Source organism: Meles meles, chromosome 7, assembly GCF_922984935.1.
Source record: "Meles meles chromosome 7, mMelMel3.1 paternal haplotype, whole genome shotgun sequence".
NCBI lineage: Eukaryota > Metazoa > Chordata > Mammalia > Carnivora > Mustelidae > Meles > Meles meles.
Genome location: NC_060072.1, coordinates 87,769,457 through 87,785,532, shown reverse-complemented (window position 1 = coordinate 87,785,532; position 16,076 = coordinate 87,769,457). Strand labels below are relative to the sequence as shown.

Here is a 16,076-nt window from a genome sequence, read left to right as displayed (position 1 = left end):
TGATCTGCCTTATCTGAAATCTAAGGAAATCAGCAAAAATTTAAAACATATCAACAATTGTATTCTCCAAGACTTTAACTCTCTATCTTCCCTCTTCCCACATTTTGCAGTCTTGTGACTGAATTCAAAACACCAGGGTAATGAAGAGAATACATACGTTGGAATGTAAGAGATTTGTACTAAAACTCTTGAGTCAGAAACTTGTCTGTCCTCCTTCCCCTGCCACACACAGTAAACCAGAAAGGAGGAAAAAAAGCCAAGTAACCCTGGAAAAGCCAGTAACCTTCACCAGGAAAAAAGAATAGAACAGCTGTGTACAATGATCAATGATATCCTATCATTGCATAAGTAGTTTTTACATGGTTTTCATCCCTGTGTACTGTTTCGTGTGCTTTATCTTTTTTTGGTCTTTTTTATATAACCTTTCTATGTATTTTCCTAGTTCATGTGATTATCCTTTTATGGCAGTGTAGTATTTCATTAGAGTTTAATCATGCCCCAGTAATTAGATATTTTTCTAGTCTAATTAAAAAAATTTAAAGCATCTTGGCAGAAACATTTTGTTTTTAGCTTTTTGGGAGGAGGGCAATATTACTGAAGTGATGCTCTCATGATCAAAAGCCATAATCCATTAAACGTTCTTTTTGGGGCACCTGGGTGGCTCAGTTGGTTAAGTGTCTGCCTTCAGCTCAGGTCATGATCTCGGGGTCCCTGGATTGGCCAGGGTTGGGCTGCCTGCTTAGCAGGGAGTCTGCTTCTCCCTCTGCCTCTGCCCCTCCCCCTGCTTATGCTCTCCCTCTCTCTCTCCCAAGTGAATGAACAAAAAATCTTAAAGAAAAAAAAAGTTCTTATGTATTTTCAGCTGGTTCTCAAAAATTACAGTACTTTATAACACTACTAGTGCAAATCTAAGGACATATTTAATTCTCCAGCACCTTGTCAGCATTTGGTTTTTATCATTTTTATCTATTTGTATTAATAAATATTGAAGTATTGCCCTTCCTTTCTTTTTTTTTTTTTAAGATTTTATTTATTTATTTGAGAGGGAGAGAGAGAGCACAAGCAGAGGAAGGGGTAGAGGGAGAGGGGGAATTCCTCCCTGTTGAGCAGGGAGCCGGGACCTGGTGACCCAGGCCTGTCCAAGGACCCTGGGATCGTGACCTGAGCTGAAGGCAGACACTTAACCAGCTGAGCCACCCAGGCACCCCATCCTTTCTTTTCTTTTTTTCCTAACTGTAAGAGTAACGTATAATTTTTGTAGAATGCTTAGAAATACAGAAAAAGATAAAGAGCTCCTTTTTTATGTATTATTTTACTTAAAAGAGCTCCATTTTTTTCTGTTTTCTTCTACCTGAAGAAGGAAATGTTTGTCTCTTAGTACTTTGAGAAATTAAGGCTAGGTTTTATCTACACCCTATGCACAGTTCAACAAAGTCCCATTTTCCCTAAAAGTCACCCTCTACCCTTGACTTTGGAGGGATGAGAGTCTGAAAGAAGGTCAAAGTTGAAAGTTTGAAGGAAATGGCTGAGAGAAGTATGAGGAAAATTAAAGTGTTAAGAATCAATTTTTAGGGAACCCTAGTGGCTCAGTTGGTTGAGTGACTGAGTCCTAGAGTCCTAGGATCGGGTCCCAGATCAGGCTCCCTGCTTGGTGGGGAGTCTGCTTCTCCCTCTGACCCTCTCCCCTCTCATGCTCTCTCTCTCTCTCTCTCATTCTCTCTCAGATAAATAAATAAGTTCTTTAAAAAAAAAAAAAAGAATCGACTTTTAGACAGAATTTTCCCTAAAAATTAGGGGGACAGGAAATCCTGCTTTTTACTTGATATTTAGGACCTCACTTACTTTATTCCTTTAAGAAAATTTTTCCAGAGGGCTGCCTGAATGGCTCAGTTGGTTAACAGTCTGCCTTTGGCTCAGGTCATGATCTCAAGGTCCTGGGATCTGAGTCCCACATCGGGCTCCCTGCTGTCCCTCTCCCTGTGGCCCTCCACCCCTGCCTCTACTCCTGCCCCTTCCTGCTGTCTCTCTCTCTCTCTCAAATAAATAAAATCTTAAAAAGAGAGAGAAGACAGTTTTCCAGAGGAAAGAAATTCTACAGACTACTGGCTAAAAGCCCTAAGCTCTTTTTCTTTTATTGGTATGTGTTAATGCATTTGGTTTATGGATTCTGAGAGTAATTTCAAGGGGCCGTCCCACTAACGAGCGTTACTCCAGTCAGCTGACAGGAAGGAGGACTTGTGGGGTGGGGTGAGGCCAAGCCTTAGGAAATTCCAGACAGAAAGTCTTGAAGTATCTTGTCTTTTCTCTCTTCTCTTAACAGGCTCCCGCAGGCATCTGAGTAAACAGGGCTGAAACGTGATAAAAATGTGTTACAGAAGAGTATTTTACTATCAGAATTGCTGAAAAATCAGAAAAAAAAAAAATCAGAAAAATTTGTGTTCTTCTATTTCCTTGAGAAATATTAGAGGAAACTCCTCCTTCTTCCTGTACCTCAGATTACCACTTGCAAAATGAGAATCACAAAATTCATTGTAAATGCGTTGGAGTTCTTGTTATTCTTAATAGTTGAGTGATTTGGAGGTGAACCAGTTTTGAAAGAAATGTTTAGTGCTTCATCTGGGATCTCATTAAAAGCTTTCCCGTCTCAGAGCTGTGTTCTTCCTCAGAACCAGTGTCCGTATAACTTTGATTTCCAGAGACATTTCTGTTTTCCTTTAAGACCAAATGGCTTTTCACATTCACTTTTCCAGTACTTGAAAGAAAAGAATTAGGAGTACTAATACCCTCATGTACCAGAAGGCTTTAAAAAAGGAAAAAGCTCTTAACTTTATTTAACCTGAAGGCTTAAATTGAAAGCTAGCAAAGATGGAAAATTTTATGCATCTAAAACCAAAGTAAGTCTCTGTCCTGGCAAGGCATATGTTCTGGTTCTAAATGGGCTTGTTCCTAGTAACGCCAGTGCAGGGACTCTGCTTGCAACAGAGGGCTTTGACTGTGAGTACAGACAGAAAACTGAGCTATCTGCAGGTTGTGACACATAACACGTAGTCTTAGAATTGTCCTTGAACTTTACCTTTGACAGAATGTAAATATTTGAAATACTGCTTCATTATTAAGGATGCAGAACCCAGTCTCCTTCGGTTTAAAAAAAAGGGGGGAGGGTATTTCCAGGCTTTCTTCCTTTTTTTGAGCCCAGAAAATTCTAATTTTGATAGTAATCATCTCACAGTGAAGCAGCATGGTATAAGTCTTTGGAATTTCCTTTACTTTAATTGTCTGCAAATGAAAAATGTTTTGAAAATTTAAAAATGTGGATGAGGAGGGTGTCCTGCCAAATTTATCTTGTCATTTTGGCTAATGATCTTCGTTTCTAGATGGGGGGGCTGCTCCCAGAGCAAGAGTATGTTGTGTTGTATGAGTTGATGTTGGTGCAGCTGACCCGAGTGTGAGGGGGCAAGGTTAGAGCCGCTACAGCTTATTTTATTTCTTATCAGTGAAAAATGTAATTAGCAAAGCTAACTGGAGACAAATTATATGAAATGTATATCGAATTTGCAAGGAACTATTGTCACTGGTCAGGGGTGAACTTGAAAAAGTTCACAGTTGGGGTGCTTGGGTGGCTCAGTGGGTTAAGCCGCTGCCTTCGGCTCAGGTCATGATCTCAAAGTCCTGGGATCGAGTCCCATATCGGGATCTCTGCTCAGCAGGGAGCCTACTTCCCTCTCTCTCTCCCTCTGCCTACTTGTGATCTCTCTCTCGCTGTCAAATAAATAAATAAAATCTTAAAAAAAAAAAAAAAGAAAAAGTTCACAGTCTTACACTTGACTGTTGAGTTGATTAGTCCATTGAACTTAAAGGTTTAATAACTATTTACTAATGTTGTGTTCAGAAGGGTACTGCTTTACTCTTCTGTTCTACCACTTCAAGTTATCTGGAAATAAATTGAGATTTGAATGATAGGATCTGGTTGAAGTCTGTCATTGCAAGCTGAATAAACATGCTATATTCTCTGTGTACTATTGTCTAGGAACATTCTGTGACACTAAATGGCCTTCTTTTAAGCTACTTTTCTAGTCTTAAAAATTATAATTTGCAACTTTAGAGATCTAACCTAGATATGAGAGAGATAACTCACAAAATAATTTATTAAAAAAATCTGTACCATCTACATTTCTATTTAAAAAACAAAAACATGGACCCTGCCCTCCTAGGCTTCCAGTCCAGTGGAGGGACACACAATAAGCATTGTAGTGGAAGTGTGACCAGGTACCTTGGAAACAGAGGAAGGACTACTTAGATTTATGTAGGAGAGGTAAGGTGGACTTTGCAGAGAGCATGTTGCTCAGCCTCCACTGAGTCTTGAAAGAACAAAGAGAAGGATAAAAGGGGAATGGGGGAAGGGAACTCATTTACAAGCTCAGAGACCTCCCAGCAGTTTGCTTCTGGAGGGTAAAGGGTGAGGAAGGGAATACTCAGGGAAGGTAGGGACTGGATGTAGAACTGGTCTTCTGTGACATACTAAGCACTTTAGATTTAGTTCAAGGAATGATTACAGGAATTTTTAAAGCATTTTGAACAAGAGAGTAATATACCGTTATATTGGGGGATAATTACATGATGTGGGATAATGGCAGCATTATAGAGACTTGCTTGGAAGGTGTAGAGGAACCAATTAGAAATGTAATACAGCAGTCCAGGGAAAAGATGAAGATGTGAACCAAAGCAGCAACAGCAGAGATAAAGTGGGAGGAGAAGGGAAACAAACAGCAAATACTGCCATCCCGACTTGACGATTTGGTAGGCATCTGTGTGTCATCTGGGACATGAGGATTCCCCTCCATGGCTGGTTAAAGTGCTTAGTTTTCTGGTGAAGCTGGTTAGGCAGTGATTATTACCACAGAGAATTACGTATATAGAGTTACTTATTTCTCCCCAGACACCTGTGAATATGTAGTACTTCGTATTTATAATGCTAAAAACACATTCTGTGGAATATAAAAACTAATAAAAAATACAATCTCTTGTGGATTTTATTCATAAAGGAGATTTCTTCTTTGAACATTAGTCAAGATATCCCACCTTCTATGTAAAGCTTATGGCTGGGTTTTGTTTTCCAAGCAGGTTCTTCGGTCCCAGAGCCGTGGTACAGGTGGAAGGAAGATCTCTGAAAACAGCTTTTCTCTGGATGATTTGGAACTGGGCCCCGGTAAGCAGCGTTCCATGTGTGTGGGGTTCTCTAGGAAGTACTCATTAGTAGCAATACCTTTTGGCCTTGAAGCCAATGCTTTTAGAGGAAGAGTGGCACAAATTAAAAGGAACTGTGTTTGTAACAGCCGAGGGGTCCCTTGTGGGATAACGAGGGAAGTACTGCTGACCATTTTGGCCCCGCGGTCATCTGGGACTCAAGGCTGCCATGATGGGCTGCAGTGTCCTCTGTCAAAATCGGTAATCCTATATTACCACTGGTAACATAACACCTCGAGAGGATAATTATTATATTTGGAAGGCAGCCTTTACAGGCATTACACAAAAGAAGAAAAAGAAATTAACAGGAAAATCATCAGCCTCCTGGTAAAGAAATGCAAATTAAAATGGCATTGAGATCTAGTTTTTTCCAATGTTAAATAAGCCAAGATGTTTAAATATATAATACTCATTTATGGAAAGGGTTCTCCTTTTAATGTTGGGAAAGTGAGCAACTATTACCTAATAAGTAATAGTTATATTCCTGATTTTCGTCTTTGTACCCTTCCTAGAAGAAATGGATTACATCCGATTCTAATAGCCCCAAATTTAAAATCTTGAAACCATTCAAATTACATCATATTTTCTGATAGAGCACATTATTCGTGTGCTTCCAGGTCAGTCATCATCTTCCACGTTCAATGCAGAGAAAAGCGAGAGCAGGCGAAATCTGGACTTACCACGCCTGTCCGAAACCTCCATCAAGGATCGAATGGCCAAGTACCAGGCGGCTGTGTCCAAGCAGACCGGTTCCACCAGCTCCACAGTATGTGCTCCCCGGCATCCGTTCATTTCATCCAGCCAGCGGTCAATGAGCACAGAAACTAGACATGTCTCCCAGACCCCGACCAGAGAGCCCTGCTCAGTCCCCGGTCCCGAGCCACTCTCCTTCCGTGTAAACCCTACCCTTCATTCAGAATCCTTATCATGTTCTAATCCTGACTTTGCTTTCCTAGGCCTCATTCCCACCCCACTCCTTCATTGGTGCTATTACCGTCTAGTAATTTCATGGAGAGTTTTCCTGCCTGTTCTGCTTAATTTTGTTGTTGTTGCTAAAAAAAGTAGTCGTTGTTAGTTTTAACGAAACACTTGTTTTTGAGGAAAGGAGGAGCGAATATTAGCAAGAAATATAGGATGTATGTGACTTTAATGTGGGATGGGGAGGTTTCTTACGGGTTTTATTGATTTAGGGGTCACAATGACATAAAATAACCACTTTTACATATAATTCAGTGATTTTTTTTTTGTATATTCGCAAGGTCGTGCAGCTATCACCACTAATTCCAGAACATTTCCATCATCCCAAAAAGAAACCCTGTACCTGTGCAGTCACTCCCAGTTTCCCCACCCCTCAGTCCTTCGCAACCACTAATCTGCTGTCTTTATGAATTTACCTGTTCTGGACATTTTATATAAATGAATCATACAATATATGGCCTACTTAATCCTCACTTCTTATGATGTAATGATTTTCTAAGAAAATAGAGCAGTGATTAGGCAAAGGGGAGGGAGAAGCAACAGGAAGGTGGCATGCCCTGTAAGCATAAAAATATGGTATTCTAAACTGAATGGAGGGTCTTTACGTTTTCAGTTTTCCTAGCCTTACCTGGCAGGCTGACACTGCAGAACTCCTTAAGGAAAGATACCTTTTAAATGCCATTTATTCATACCTACACGTTGATAAAAACCCTCTACATATGCATAGATATGTATCTCAAACATTTGTTCCTTCTGAGATTCAGAATATAAGCCACAAATCTCTTGGTGTCCTATGTTTTTGTTTTTTTCTTTTTAAACAAATTTGGAAGATAGTATTGAATTTTATTTGTTCCCAGGCAGACTGAAATGAGTACCTATTAGAAATCATAACTTGTATTCCAGAAGTTGAGCCTTCTTTTCCTCACATTATTAAATATTCCTTCTCCAATAGTACTTATTGGTAGACTGAATCTCTAGGCAATGAATAATTTCATACTGATTTTTCACTGTGGTTTTTTAAAGAAGAGATGATGTGTATAACTTGGTCGTAAAATGGAACACTTTTATTCACTGACAGCGTGAAAGTGAGCAAAGTTAGACTTCTCTTAGGAGGAGATCAGGAGATCGAGCAAACAGGTGATCTCTGGAGCTTATTTCCCTCATCTCAAGATTTTGCTCCTTCTCTGTGCCCTCCTGCAATAAACATTCCAACCAGGTGACTCCCTAAGTGGAAAAACCTGTTCAGTGAGGTTTTTTTTTTAACTCCTAATAAGGTTTCAGCACTGCAGTTCTTCTGCTCTGTAAATTTTAAGAGTTGAAAAGTCTTTAGGAATTCTTGTAAAAAGTACATTTATCTCATCCCAAAAGAATTTCTCAGGCCCCTTACAGAGGATGGCTGTTACAAGGCGCACATTCCCTGGCATGATTCTGGAAGCAGGGCTTCAAGATGGGGTCAGGAATGAGTCCTTCAGCTGTCCTGTTGGGTTCTGCACCATTGGCTCCCAGCTCCCCCTCACGAATGCTCCTCTGGAGGGAGCCTTGTCCCTTAGTCAGGGATCCCACATCTCAACCAGGTCCTGATTGAGGCCACTCACACTGGCCCTGTGGCCATACGTGGCTTGTTTTCTCGCCCTGCCTAAAGAATCACGGAGAACAGAAAGGTACCAGACTTTCAGAAAGGTAGCAAACTAAACGTAGGAAATGTCCATATTCATCTACCACTCTATTAATTTTGGATCTAGTAGGTAAAGTTAATTTTAATATTTTCCCCAAGTGTTCTTTGCAAGGAAAAGAAATGTGATTATGCTTACTCCTTATGACTGTATTAATGCCTGCTTTTTTATGTTGAGGTTCTGTTCTGAGAAGTAGAATAAGGTATGTCTTGAATACAGCAAATGAATTTTATGCCAAAAGAAGCATGTTTTTGAAAGTCTCGCCAAAAAAGGTTGTTTTATGGTGTCATTAAATATAATTTCAGTTTTTATATGTGTGCATGATCCCTGTCTCTCTTTCCAGGCCGAGCATTTATATATATATGGTCAGTATATTTTCTTAATTATTGGCACTTGGCATCTCCTTTTCCCTACTCCAGAATGGTCTTTTCTGATAAAACTCACAAGCTTTGCATTCCCACAAGCTCTGCTGCTAGAGGAGTGAATCACAAGAACATTGTGTGCTGGGGCTGGTTTCTGTGTGTGTCTTTGTTGATATGTCTGTATTCTAATGAGCACCCAGTTTTAGACTAGTGTACAAATATTTAACTCGGAGGTGTGTGTCCACAAAGCCGCTTTTGTCATTTCACTAGTCAATGGGTTTTGCTTGTGAGAATTAGGGGGTTGATTTGACCCCAGGCTTCTTAAAAGAACTTTTCTTTTACCGTTCCAAATTTATTTAATGGATGTGCTATAAAGAGTGTGGAATAAGGAGCTTTTTTTATTTTCGTTCACAGATTCTTTTTATTTTGTAGAATGACTTGAGAGCCAATGGCGGTGAAATCAGAACTCATAAGTTGGAGCAAAAGGAGAATGTGCCCCCAGATCCTGAGGTCTGCATCTCCCATCAGGTTGGAGAGAAGGTGGGTTGAAAAGTCTGATGTCCAGTTGCCAAGGAAGCATGTGTTCTAAATTAGATGCTTAAAATTAGAAACCACTCTAACTCTAGGCTGCAGAGTGTCTGGGAATTTGGTAGCAGCTGCCAGGACAGATTGTCATTTTTGCAGGTCACATAATTTCAGTTGGGGAACTCCGCAACTCATAGCGGACCAAATAATGAACCTTCACTGGAAAATTCTTTCGCTCAGCAGATGCTCAGAGAGTATAGCGCTCAAGTGATTTTTAAAAGTCTGTTTTGATTAGAGGTGATATCTTCAAGAAATTCGTGTATTCTTCATTTAACACATTTTATGCAAGACAAGTTCATTCTTTCATCAGACTGTTTTGAAAGTGAAGTACTATGCTAAGCGTAGGAAATGCTAAGCTTAAAAACTAAATAAGAACGAACCATTCTGTGGGGCCTTTATCTGCAAGGGAGCTAACAGAATAGAAGGGAGATGAGTAACAGGTTGGCTACCCTAACGCAGTGTCTGACTAAGGACATTTAACCAGACTTCCTCAAGAAGGTGATGTCTGAGCCAAGTCCTGAAGAATGTGTGGGAAGAAACCAAGTGAATAAGGAAAGGTTGAGTAAAAAGAAAGAAGGGCATTCCAGGCAGACACAAACAGAGGTTTGGAAACCAGAGGCTAGGACCCAGGGCACATAGAGATAATGGAGAGAATCAAGTGGAGGGAGAGGGCCAGGCCAGGTCTTGAGAATCTTTATATGCCGTGCTTGAGACTTTGGATAGAGTCCTGCCAGGGTGAAAACCCTTAGGAAGATTTTAAGCAAATGATATTTGTGTTTTACGCACCTATCATTAGATGAATGGCTTGGTTGGTGTACGTAACAACATTTATGACAGGTGAATTTATCATTTTCTTTGCCAGTCCATTACCCAGGTTTTATTTTGTTTTGTTTTTGTCTTTTGGTCAATATGATATCCAAATGTTAAGTTAGATGAGGAGAAAGAGCTTTCAAATATGTCACAGTGATTAATCTTAGGAGAAGAGTCATTGCTTCTGTTACACATATTGATACCCTTGAGGTCATTCTTCCAAAAGGTGAGGAGATCATTAAAATGGATTAAGAGCAATAGTTGTCAAATTTACTGGACTATAGGAGACTTTAAAAAGCGTGATGTAGGGGCGCCTGGGTGGCTCGGTCAATTAAGTGTATGCCTTCAACTCAGGTCATGATCCCGGGATCCTAGGATCAAGCCCCGCATTCTCCCTCTCCCCTTGTTTCTCTCCCCTGCTCATGCTCTCTCTCTCTCTCTGTCAAATAAATAAATAAAATCTTTAAAAAAAAAAAAAGCATGCTGTGTTGACAGAACACCAATAAGAACTTATGAAATCCACTACACATTTGGACCAAAGTCCAGATGCACAGAGGAAAATGGCCTTAGATTAATGGCTACAAAATTTGAATCTTACGCTACAACAGGAAAAAAAATTAGAAAAATTTAAATCTCTTTATTTTACAAAAACGTATTACAAGTGTATGTTGAAATAAGAAGACAAAATACTTGGCAGCTGTTTTGTAATCATAAAATCATCCAATTATATATATTCTGGGACACGTGGGTGGCTCAGATGGTTAAGCATCTGCCCTCAGCTCAGGTCATGATACCAGAACCTGGGACTGAGTCCCATTTTGGGCTCCCTGCTCAGTGGGGAGCCTGCTTCTCCCTCTGCCCCTGCCTTTCTGTCTGTCATGAATAAATAAATAAAATTTTTTTTCTTAAAATTACATATATCCTTGGAACAGTGGGCTCACGCATTAGTCCCAAGAGTCACATGCCATGTATCATGTGAGTTCTCTTTATTAGACTGCCTGGTTTTCGTATCTTTTTTTTTTTTTTAAGATTTTATTTTATTTATTTGACAGAGAGAGATCATAAGTAGATAGAGAGGCAGGCAGAGAGAGGGAGAGAGGGAAGTAGACTCCCTGCTGAGCAGAGAACCCGATGCAGGACTCGATCCCAGGACCCCGAGATTATGACCTGAGCCGAAGGCAGCAGCTTAACCCACTGAGCCACCCAGGTGCCCCTGGTTTTCGTATCTTTAAGTGGGAGATCGTGTCTTAAGAATAAACTGAGTTGGGGTGCCTTGCTGGCTCAGTGAGTGGAATGTGCAACTCTTGGTCGCAGGGTTGTGTTCAAGCCCCATGTTGGGTGTACAGATTATTAAATATAAATCTTTTTTTTTTTTTTTTTTAAGAATAAGTGAGTTAAAATGTTACATACTATAAAAAAGAAACTGAAGAGAAAAATACTGCCAGCATTGAAATCTCCCCATCTATCCCAGGAGCATAATTTGAGAAATGATCATCTAGAAAATAATGCTTGGATTGTCCCTAATCTAATTTTGTGTTTGCTTCTTGATTGTCTTCACATTGATTTGAATCTAGAACTCTAAGTTGAACTGGAGGATTGGAACACTGTAATTATAGCCCAAAAGGGCATCAGTGGAACTAAACCATGAATTGAGCTGTGGGTGGGGAAGGAGATAAAGACAGAACACAGTCTTCAAGTACATACTGCAGGTTCCTAAAGCTGGGGCTGCCTTCAGATTCATAAAAATTTTCAGAGCCTGTTATCCTTTCAACTATTTGCCTAACTTTTGTTAACTGATACCCAAGAACTATTTGAACTTCAATTTGTTACAAAGGGACATTACTGCTAGGGTGAACTTTCTGAAATAGAATATTTTGTCAGGGTATTGTTCTTCCCTTTCTCCTCTTGTAAACGAAATTGCACTTTCCTTTAATAAAATGTTGGAGCAAATCTCACGTGCTCTCTCCTGGTAGTTTCCTGCAGTGAGGTCAGCTGGTTGGGCATGTGCAATGATGTCACGATTGGCAGTAAGTTTACCCTGCAGGTTCAAGGTGACCAAAATTAGAGGTGAGAGAGGAACATCCTGGGATGGATGCACCTACTAATTAACAAGAATTGAAGAGCTTGTAATTTCTTTCATATCGTTAAATGAAATAATGCATGTAAAGTGATCATTCCAATACTTGGCACATACTAAACACTCAGTGAATGTTGGCTATTCTAAACACTCAGTGAACGTTGGCTATTATTATATTGGTTTGCTTTATGCCATATCAGAATTCCTGTATTGAAAACAGAGTAGAGGTGCCTAGGTGGCTTGGTCTCAGGGTCCTCAGTTCAAGCCCTGCATTGGGCTCTATGTTGGGTGTGGAACCTACTTAAAAAGAAAAAGAGAGAGAGTAATGAGAAAAATGAGAAAAAACAACCATGCAAAAATTAAGGTGCAGTCAGCCAATGACTTAAACTCCATTGTAAATTTCTTCACTGCATTAGACATCCTGACAGAAACACTCAGCATTGCCATAAAAACCCTGACATCTGAATGAAAGACGTTTACACGAAGACTACACATTGGGTCGCCTACTGACTCTTCATGATTTTGAGTGTGATGGAAGAGACCCCAAAGGCCTAGATCTGCCGTTTTGTTAAGCACTGCCATTTTGAGACTGGGATTAAAAAGAAAAACTAACCTTGAAGATGATACCAGAGGTTGGGTTTTGGTCAGTTTGCCTTTTGGCTATCAGAAGGTCTTCAGTACTTGTAAGCTTGTTTCAGCAGAATGTAACTGGTTGGGAAATAAGGAATTACGAAGCTAAAGGAGTAAGAGTAGTTCCTACTGTAAAGACTTCATCTCACCTTAGAGTGAGTTTTATATAGTTCTATGGTAAGGAGCTTTGTTCTCTGTGATAGAGGGTTTTGTTTTGCTTTTTTTTTTTTATTTGACAGTAGAAAGATATGGTTTAGAAGTTCTTTTATAAAGGGAGATGATGCACACTTTTGGCAGCTGAGTGCAGTCTGTTTCTCCCGTTACTCTGTAATTGAGAGGCATGTTAATATCCTCATAAAAGACATTTTGCTGCCTCTTGTTTAAATGCTCAGCTGTTCTGGGGCCCGTTATTTCCCCTAGGCAGCCAGTGACTGACTAGAGTCAGCAGGTTTTTATGGCATTAACAGCAGTTTGCTCTTTTATTTTTAATGTGATTCTTAATCCCTCCCTTTTGTAGGTTTCTGCAACTGAGAATAGCCTGGCAGTCCGTTCCACCCCTGCTGAAGATGACTCCCGTAAGCATTTGTTCTTAGATCTGGAGGATGAGGTTCTTGTTCTGTATTCTGTATTTGGTCTAGGAATGTCCCCATTGCTGGCAGTGCTGAGAATGCAACCTATTAAACCCAGCAATTTAGCTGATCAAATCTTTCACTTGGTATTAAGGACTTATGCTTGCACACCCTTCACGCATTCCATGGCTTAGGGAGAAGTTAAGCTCAATATGATTAACTTGGGGCAAACCGAATAGTTTTGGTCCTTCTCTCATTGAAAGTATCCTACCTTTTGTATCAAACCTTTTCAGGGTTCAAGCTGTAAAAACCAATTTTGAAGTTTCGTTTTAACAGGAGTTTGGCCAAGAAGGATTTTATTTATTTAAAGGGATAAAGAATTGGCATTCTTTTTTAAAAATATTTTTTTCTTGGGGCACCTGGGTAGCTCAGGTGTTAAGCATCTGCCTTCGGCTCAGGTCATGATCCCAGAGTCCTGGAATCAAGCCCTGAATCAGGCTCCCTGCTCAGCAGGGAGCCTGCTTCTCCCTCTTATTTCCCCCCTGCTTGAGTTCCCTCTCTCGCACGTGCTCTCTCTCTGTGTCAAATAAATAAATCTTTTAAAAAATTTTTTTCTTTTAAAAATATCTTTCTCTGCTTATCTACATGTGTACCACAGTCCACCTTCTAGCCTGATTCTAGAGATTTTCCTGTTGGTGCTGAATTTTATCACCTTTTTATCCATTTTAAGCCTCAGTTCTCCCCAAAACAGAAACCTTTCTGTTTTTTTTTTCTTTCATTCTTTACTATATCCACTTTTGACTCTGATTTTCCGTGTTTTTTTAAAGATATACATGGATTTCTGGGATGCCTGGGTGGCTCAGTCGGTTAAGTGTCTGCCTTCAGGTCAGGTGGTGATCCCAGGGTCCTGGGATGGAGCCCACATCTGGCTCCCTGCTCAGCAGGGAGCCTGCTTCTCCCTCTGCCTGCTGCTCCCCCTGCTTGTGCTCTCTGTCTCTGTCTCTGTACCTGACAAATAAATGAGTAAAAAAAGTCTTAAGAAATTAAAAAAATTATATGTATGTGGATTTCCTAGCTTCTCCCTGGTTAATTACTTCACTAGACATTGAAAACTCAGCAACTAAAATAGAAATATGAATTTAACAAATCTCTAGTAAATCGTACCTTAAAATTTCAGAGAGAAATTTGCTGCTTGAATCCAAGAACATTCCTTTTGCAGTCATTTTTCTTGGACTAGAAATTTTTCTGAGTTTTGACTAGGTTTGCAAAACATTTGAAAAATAAGCCTTAATTTTTTAGTACTTTGTTGACCTAACTCTAGATTTTAAGGAATTCTTTTATTGTTCCTTAGTAGCACTTTTCTGTGCCTGCTCAGAGTTTTCCACACAGTGACTATATTGGCAGAAAATTAACTTATGTAGGTGACACATCAATGATTATGAAAAAAGCTTCATGAAGCCTTTTTCCATAATCTCTATCCATAGATATTTGTTATAGGACTGACCAAAAAGATTGTGTCAAATTACACACACACCCCCACATGTGCACATGTGTGGGTGTGGGTGAGGGTGTACGTGTGCATTAGGAAATTTATACCCTCATATTCCATCATTTTTCCAACTTCAGTTGAAGCATCCCAGAAGGAGTTATTGGGGGTGCTAACTACCAAAAAAAAGTCATCAACATCTACAAACAGCCTTTTAAAAAAAAATTTAAATTCAATTAACATATAATATATTATTAGTTTCAGAGGTAGAGTTCAGTGATTCATCAGTCTTACATAATACCCAGTGCTCATTACATCATGTGCTAAAAACAGGCTTTAAAAATGACAAATCAGGGTGTGGGGGGGCTGGGTAGGAAGGGGAGCATGGGCAGAAATTTCTATAGATCGGGTGATTTGGATTTCTGCAGTGTGTGGCAAAGGGTGAGAAAGCCTCCCAGCTCAGAACTTAACAGCATAGCTTTTAGTATCAGAAGAGCTGTGTTCTCCTGGTATTGAAAAGTTCTCTTTGGTGTCCAACTTCTGCTTTGGGGAGGAATCATTTCTGAGACTTCCCTTGAGGTATTACAAAATGTCTTCCTTTTGTAACTCAAGCAGGTAACTCGCAGTTCAAGAGTGAGGTCCAGCAGCCTGTCCATCCCAAGCCACTAAATCCAGATGCCAGAGCCTCCAACCTCTCTGAAAATTCCCCTCCCAAAGCGGTGAAGGTATGGTGGCAATTTCTCTCGGAGCCTTTAGACATGGTTTACTAGTAGAGCTCATTGCACCTTATATCATTATGTTCATTATAACCCGTTTTTGCTTTCCTGGGGATGAAAACATCAAGTAAGGGAATACTTAAGCCAGTCACTTACCCTGGAAATCTTGTTATTCTGCTCAGATGTTTGAGCCAGGAGGGGAGAGGTTCACTAATAGCTTTCAATCTGAAATCTGGAAAATTCATGAAAGTTTTAGGGAAACCCAAAGTTAAAGAAAATGATGTGGGATCTATTTATTTAATTTTTTTTTTTCTTTTTTGGAGGGGAAAAAATGCCCAAGTCCATAAATCTGTGAATGGGCAAAAGACCACAAAATGGGAAATTCAAGAAATCTGTTAAGCTAAATAAGCCCATTGGATGGGGATGTGCATGTCAGCTTAGAGAGAGTGGCCCCCTGGTCTGAAGAACTTGACTGTAACATGATTGGTGGTTAGCTTCTTTAAAAAAAGAATGTGTACGTTGCAGTGGGGGTTGGCCAGCCCATTTGCTGTAAAATGGGGCATTCAATAACACTCATACTAGGATATATAATATTAGATGTTAAGGAATGTATAAAAGTTTTGTACCCTAAGAAAACTTTACTAGGCCACTCAATCTCTGGCCACCTTTTATTCACCAGTTTTTAAAAACAGTCTTTTCCCATTTATTTATATGAATAAATATATACTCTCATAAAAGTTAAAAAAAAAAAAAAACACTCAATACCTACTTTAGACTTCATTACCTGACTTGTTTTAATGAAATGCTTTGCTAATATAGTGCGAATTTAGCCACGTGGATTAATAACCAAACATAGGCACACTTCTTTAGTGTCTTTCTCCTCTGGTGCTCTCTTAAGTAGGTCGGTTTTGTTTAGAAAGTTTTCTCATTTCAAAGAAAGGCTACA

The 16,076-nt window shown here is 39.7% G+C and overlaps 1 protein-coding gene across 5 annotated transcripts in view; it reads left to right on the top strand.

Annotated features, from left to right (window-relative positions):
• Positions 1-16,076, top strand: part of LIMA1 (LIM domain and actin binding 1) — an 88,590-nt gene that overhangs the window by 62,140 nt on the left and 10,374 nt on the right. For 2 of the 5 annotated variants that reach the window (XM_046011321.1, XM_046011320.1), the window contains 5 exons: positions 5,119-5,206; positions 5,862-6,010; positions 8,690-8,797; positions 12,877-12,934; positions 15,027-15,139. In XM_046011321.1, coding sequence (XP_045867277.1) covers positions 5,119-5,206; positions 5,862-6,010; positions 8,690-8,797; positions 12,877-12,934; positions 15,027-15,139 — 516 coding nt within the window. The remainder of the gene's footprint in view (positions 1-5,118; positions 5,207-5,861; positions 6,011-8,689; positions 8,798-12,876; positions 12,935-15,026; positions 15,140-16,076) is intronic. The other 3 variants (XM_046011323.1, XM_046011325.1, XM_046011324.1) reach the window with 3 other exon arrangements.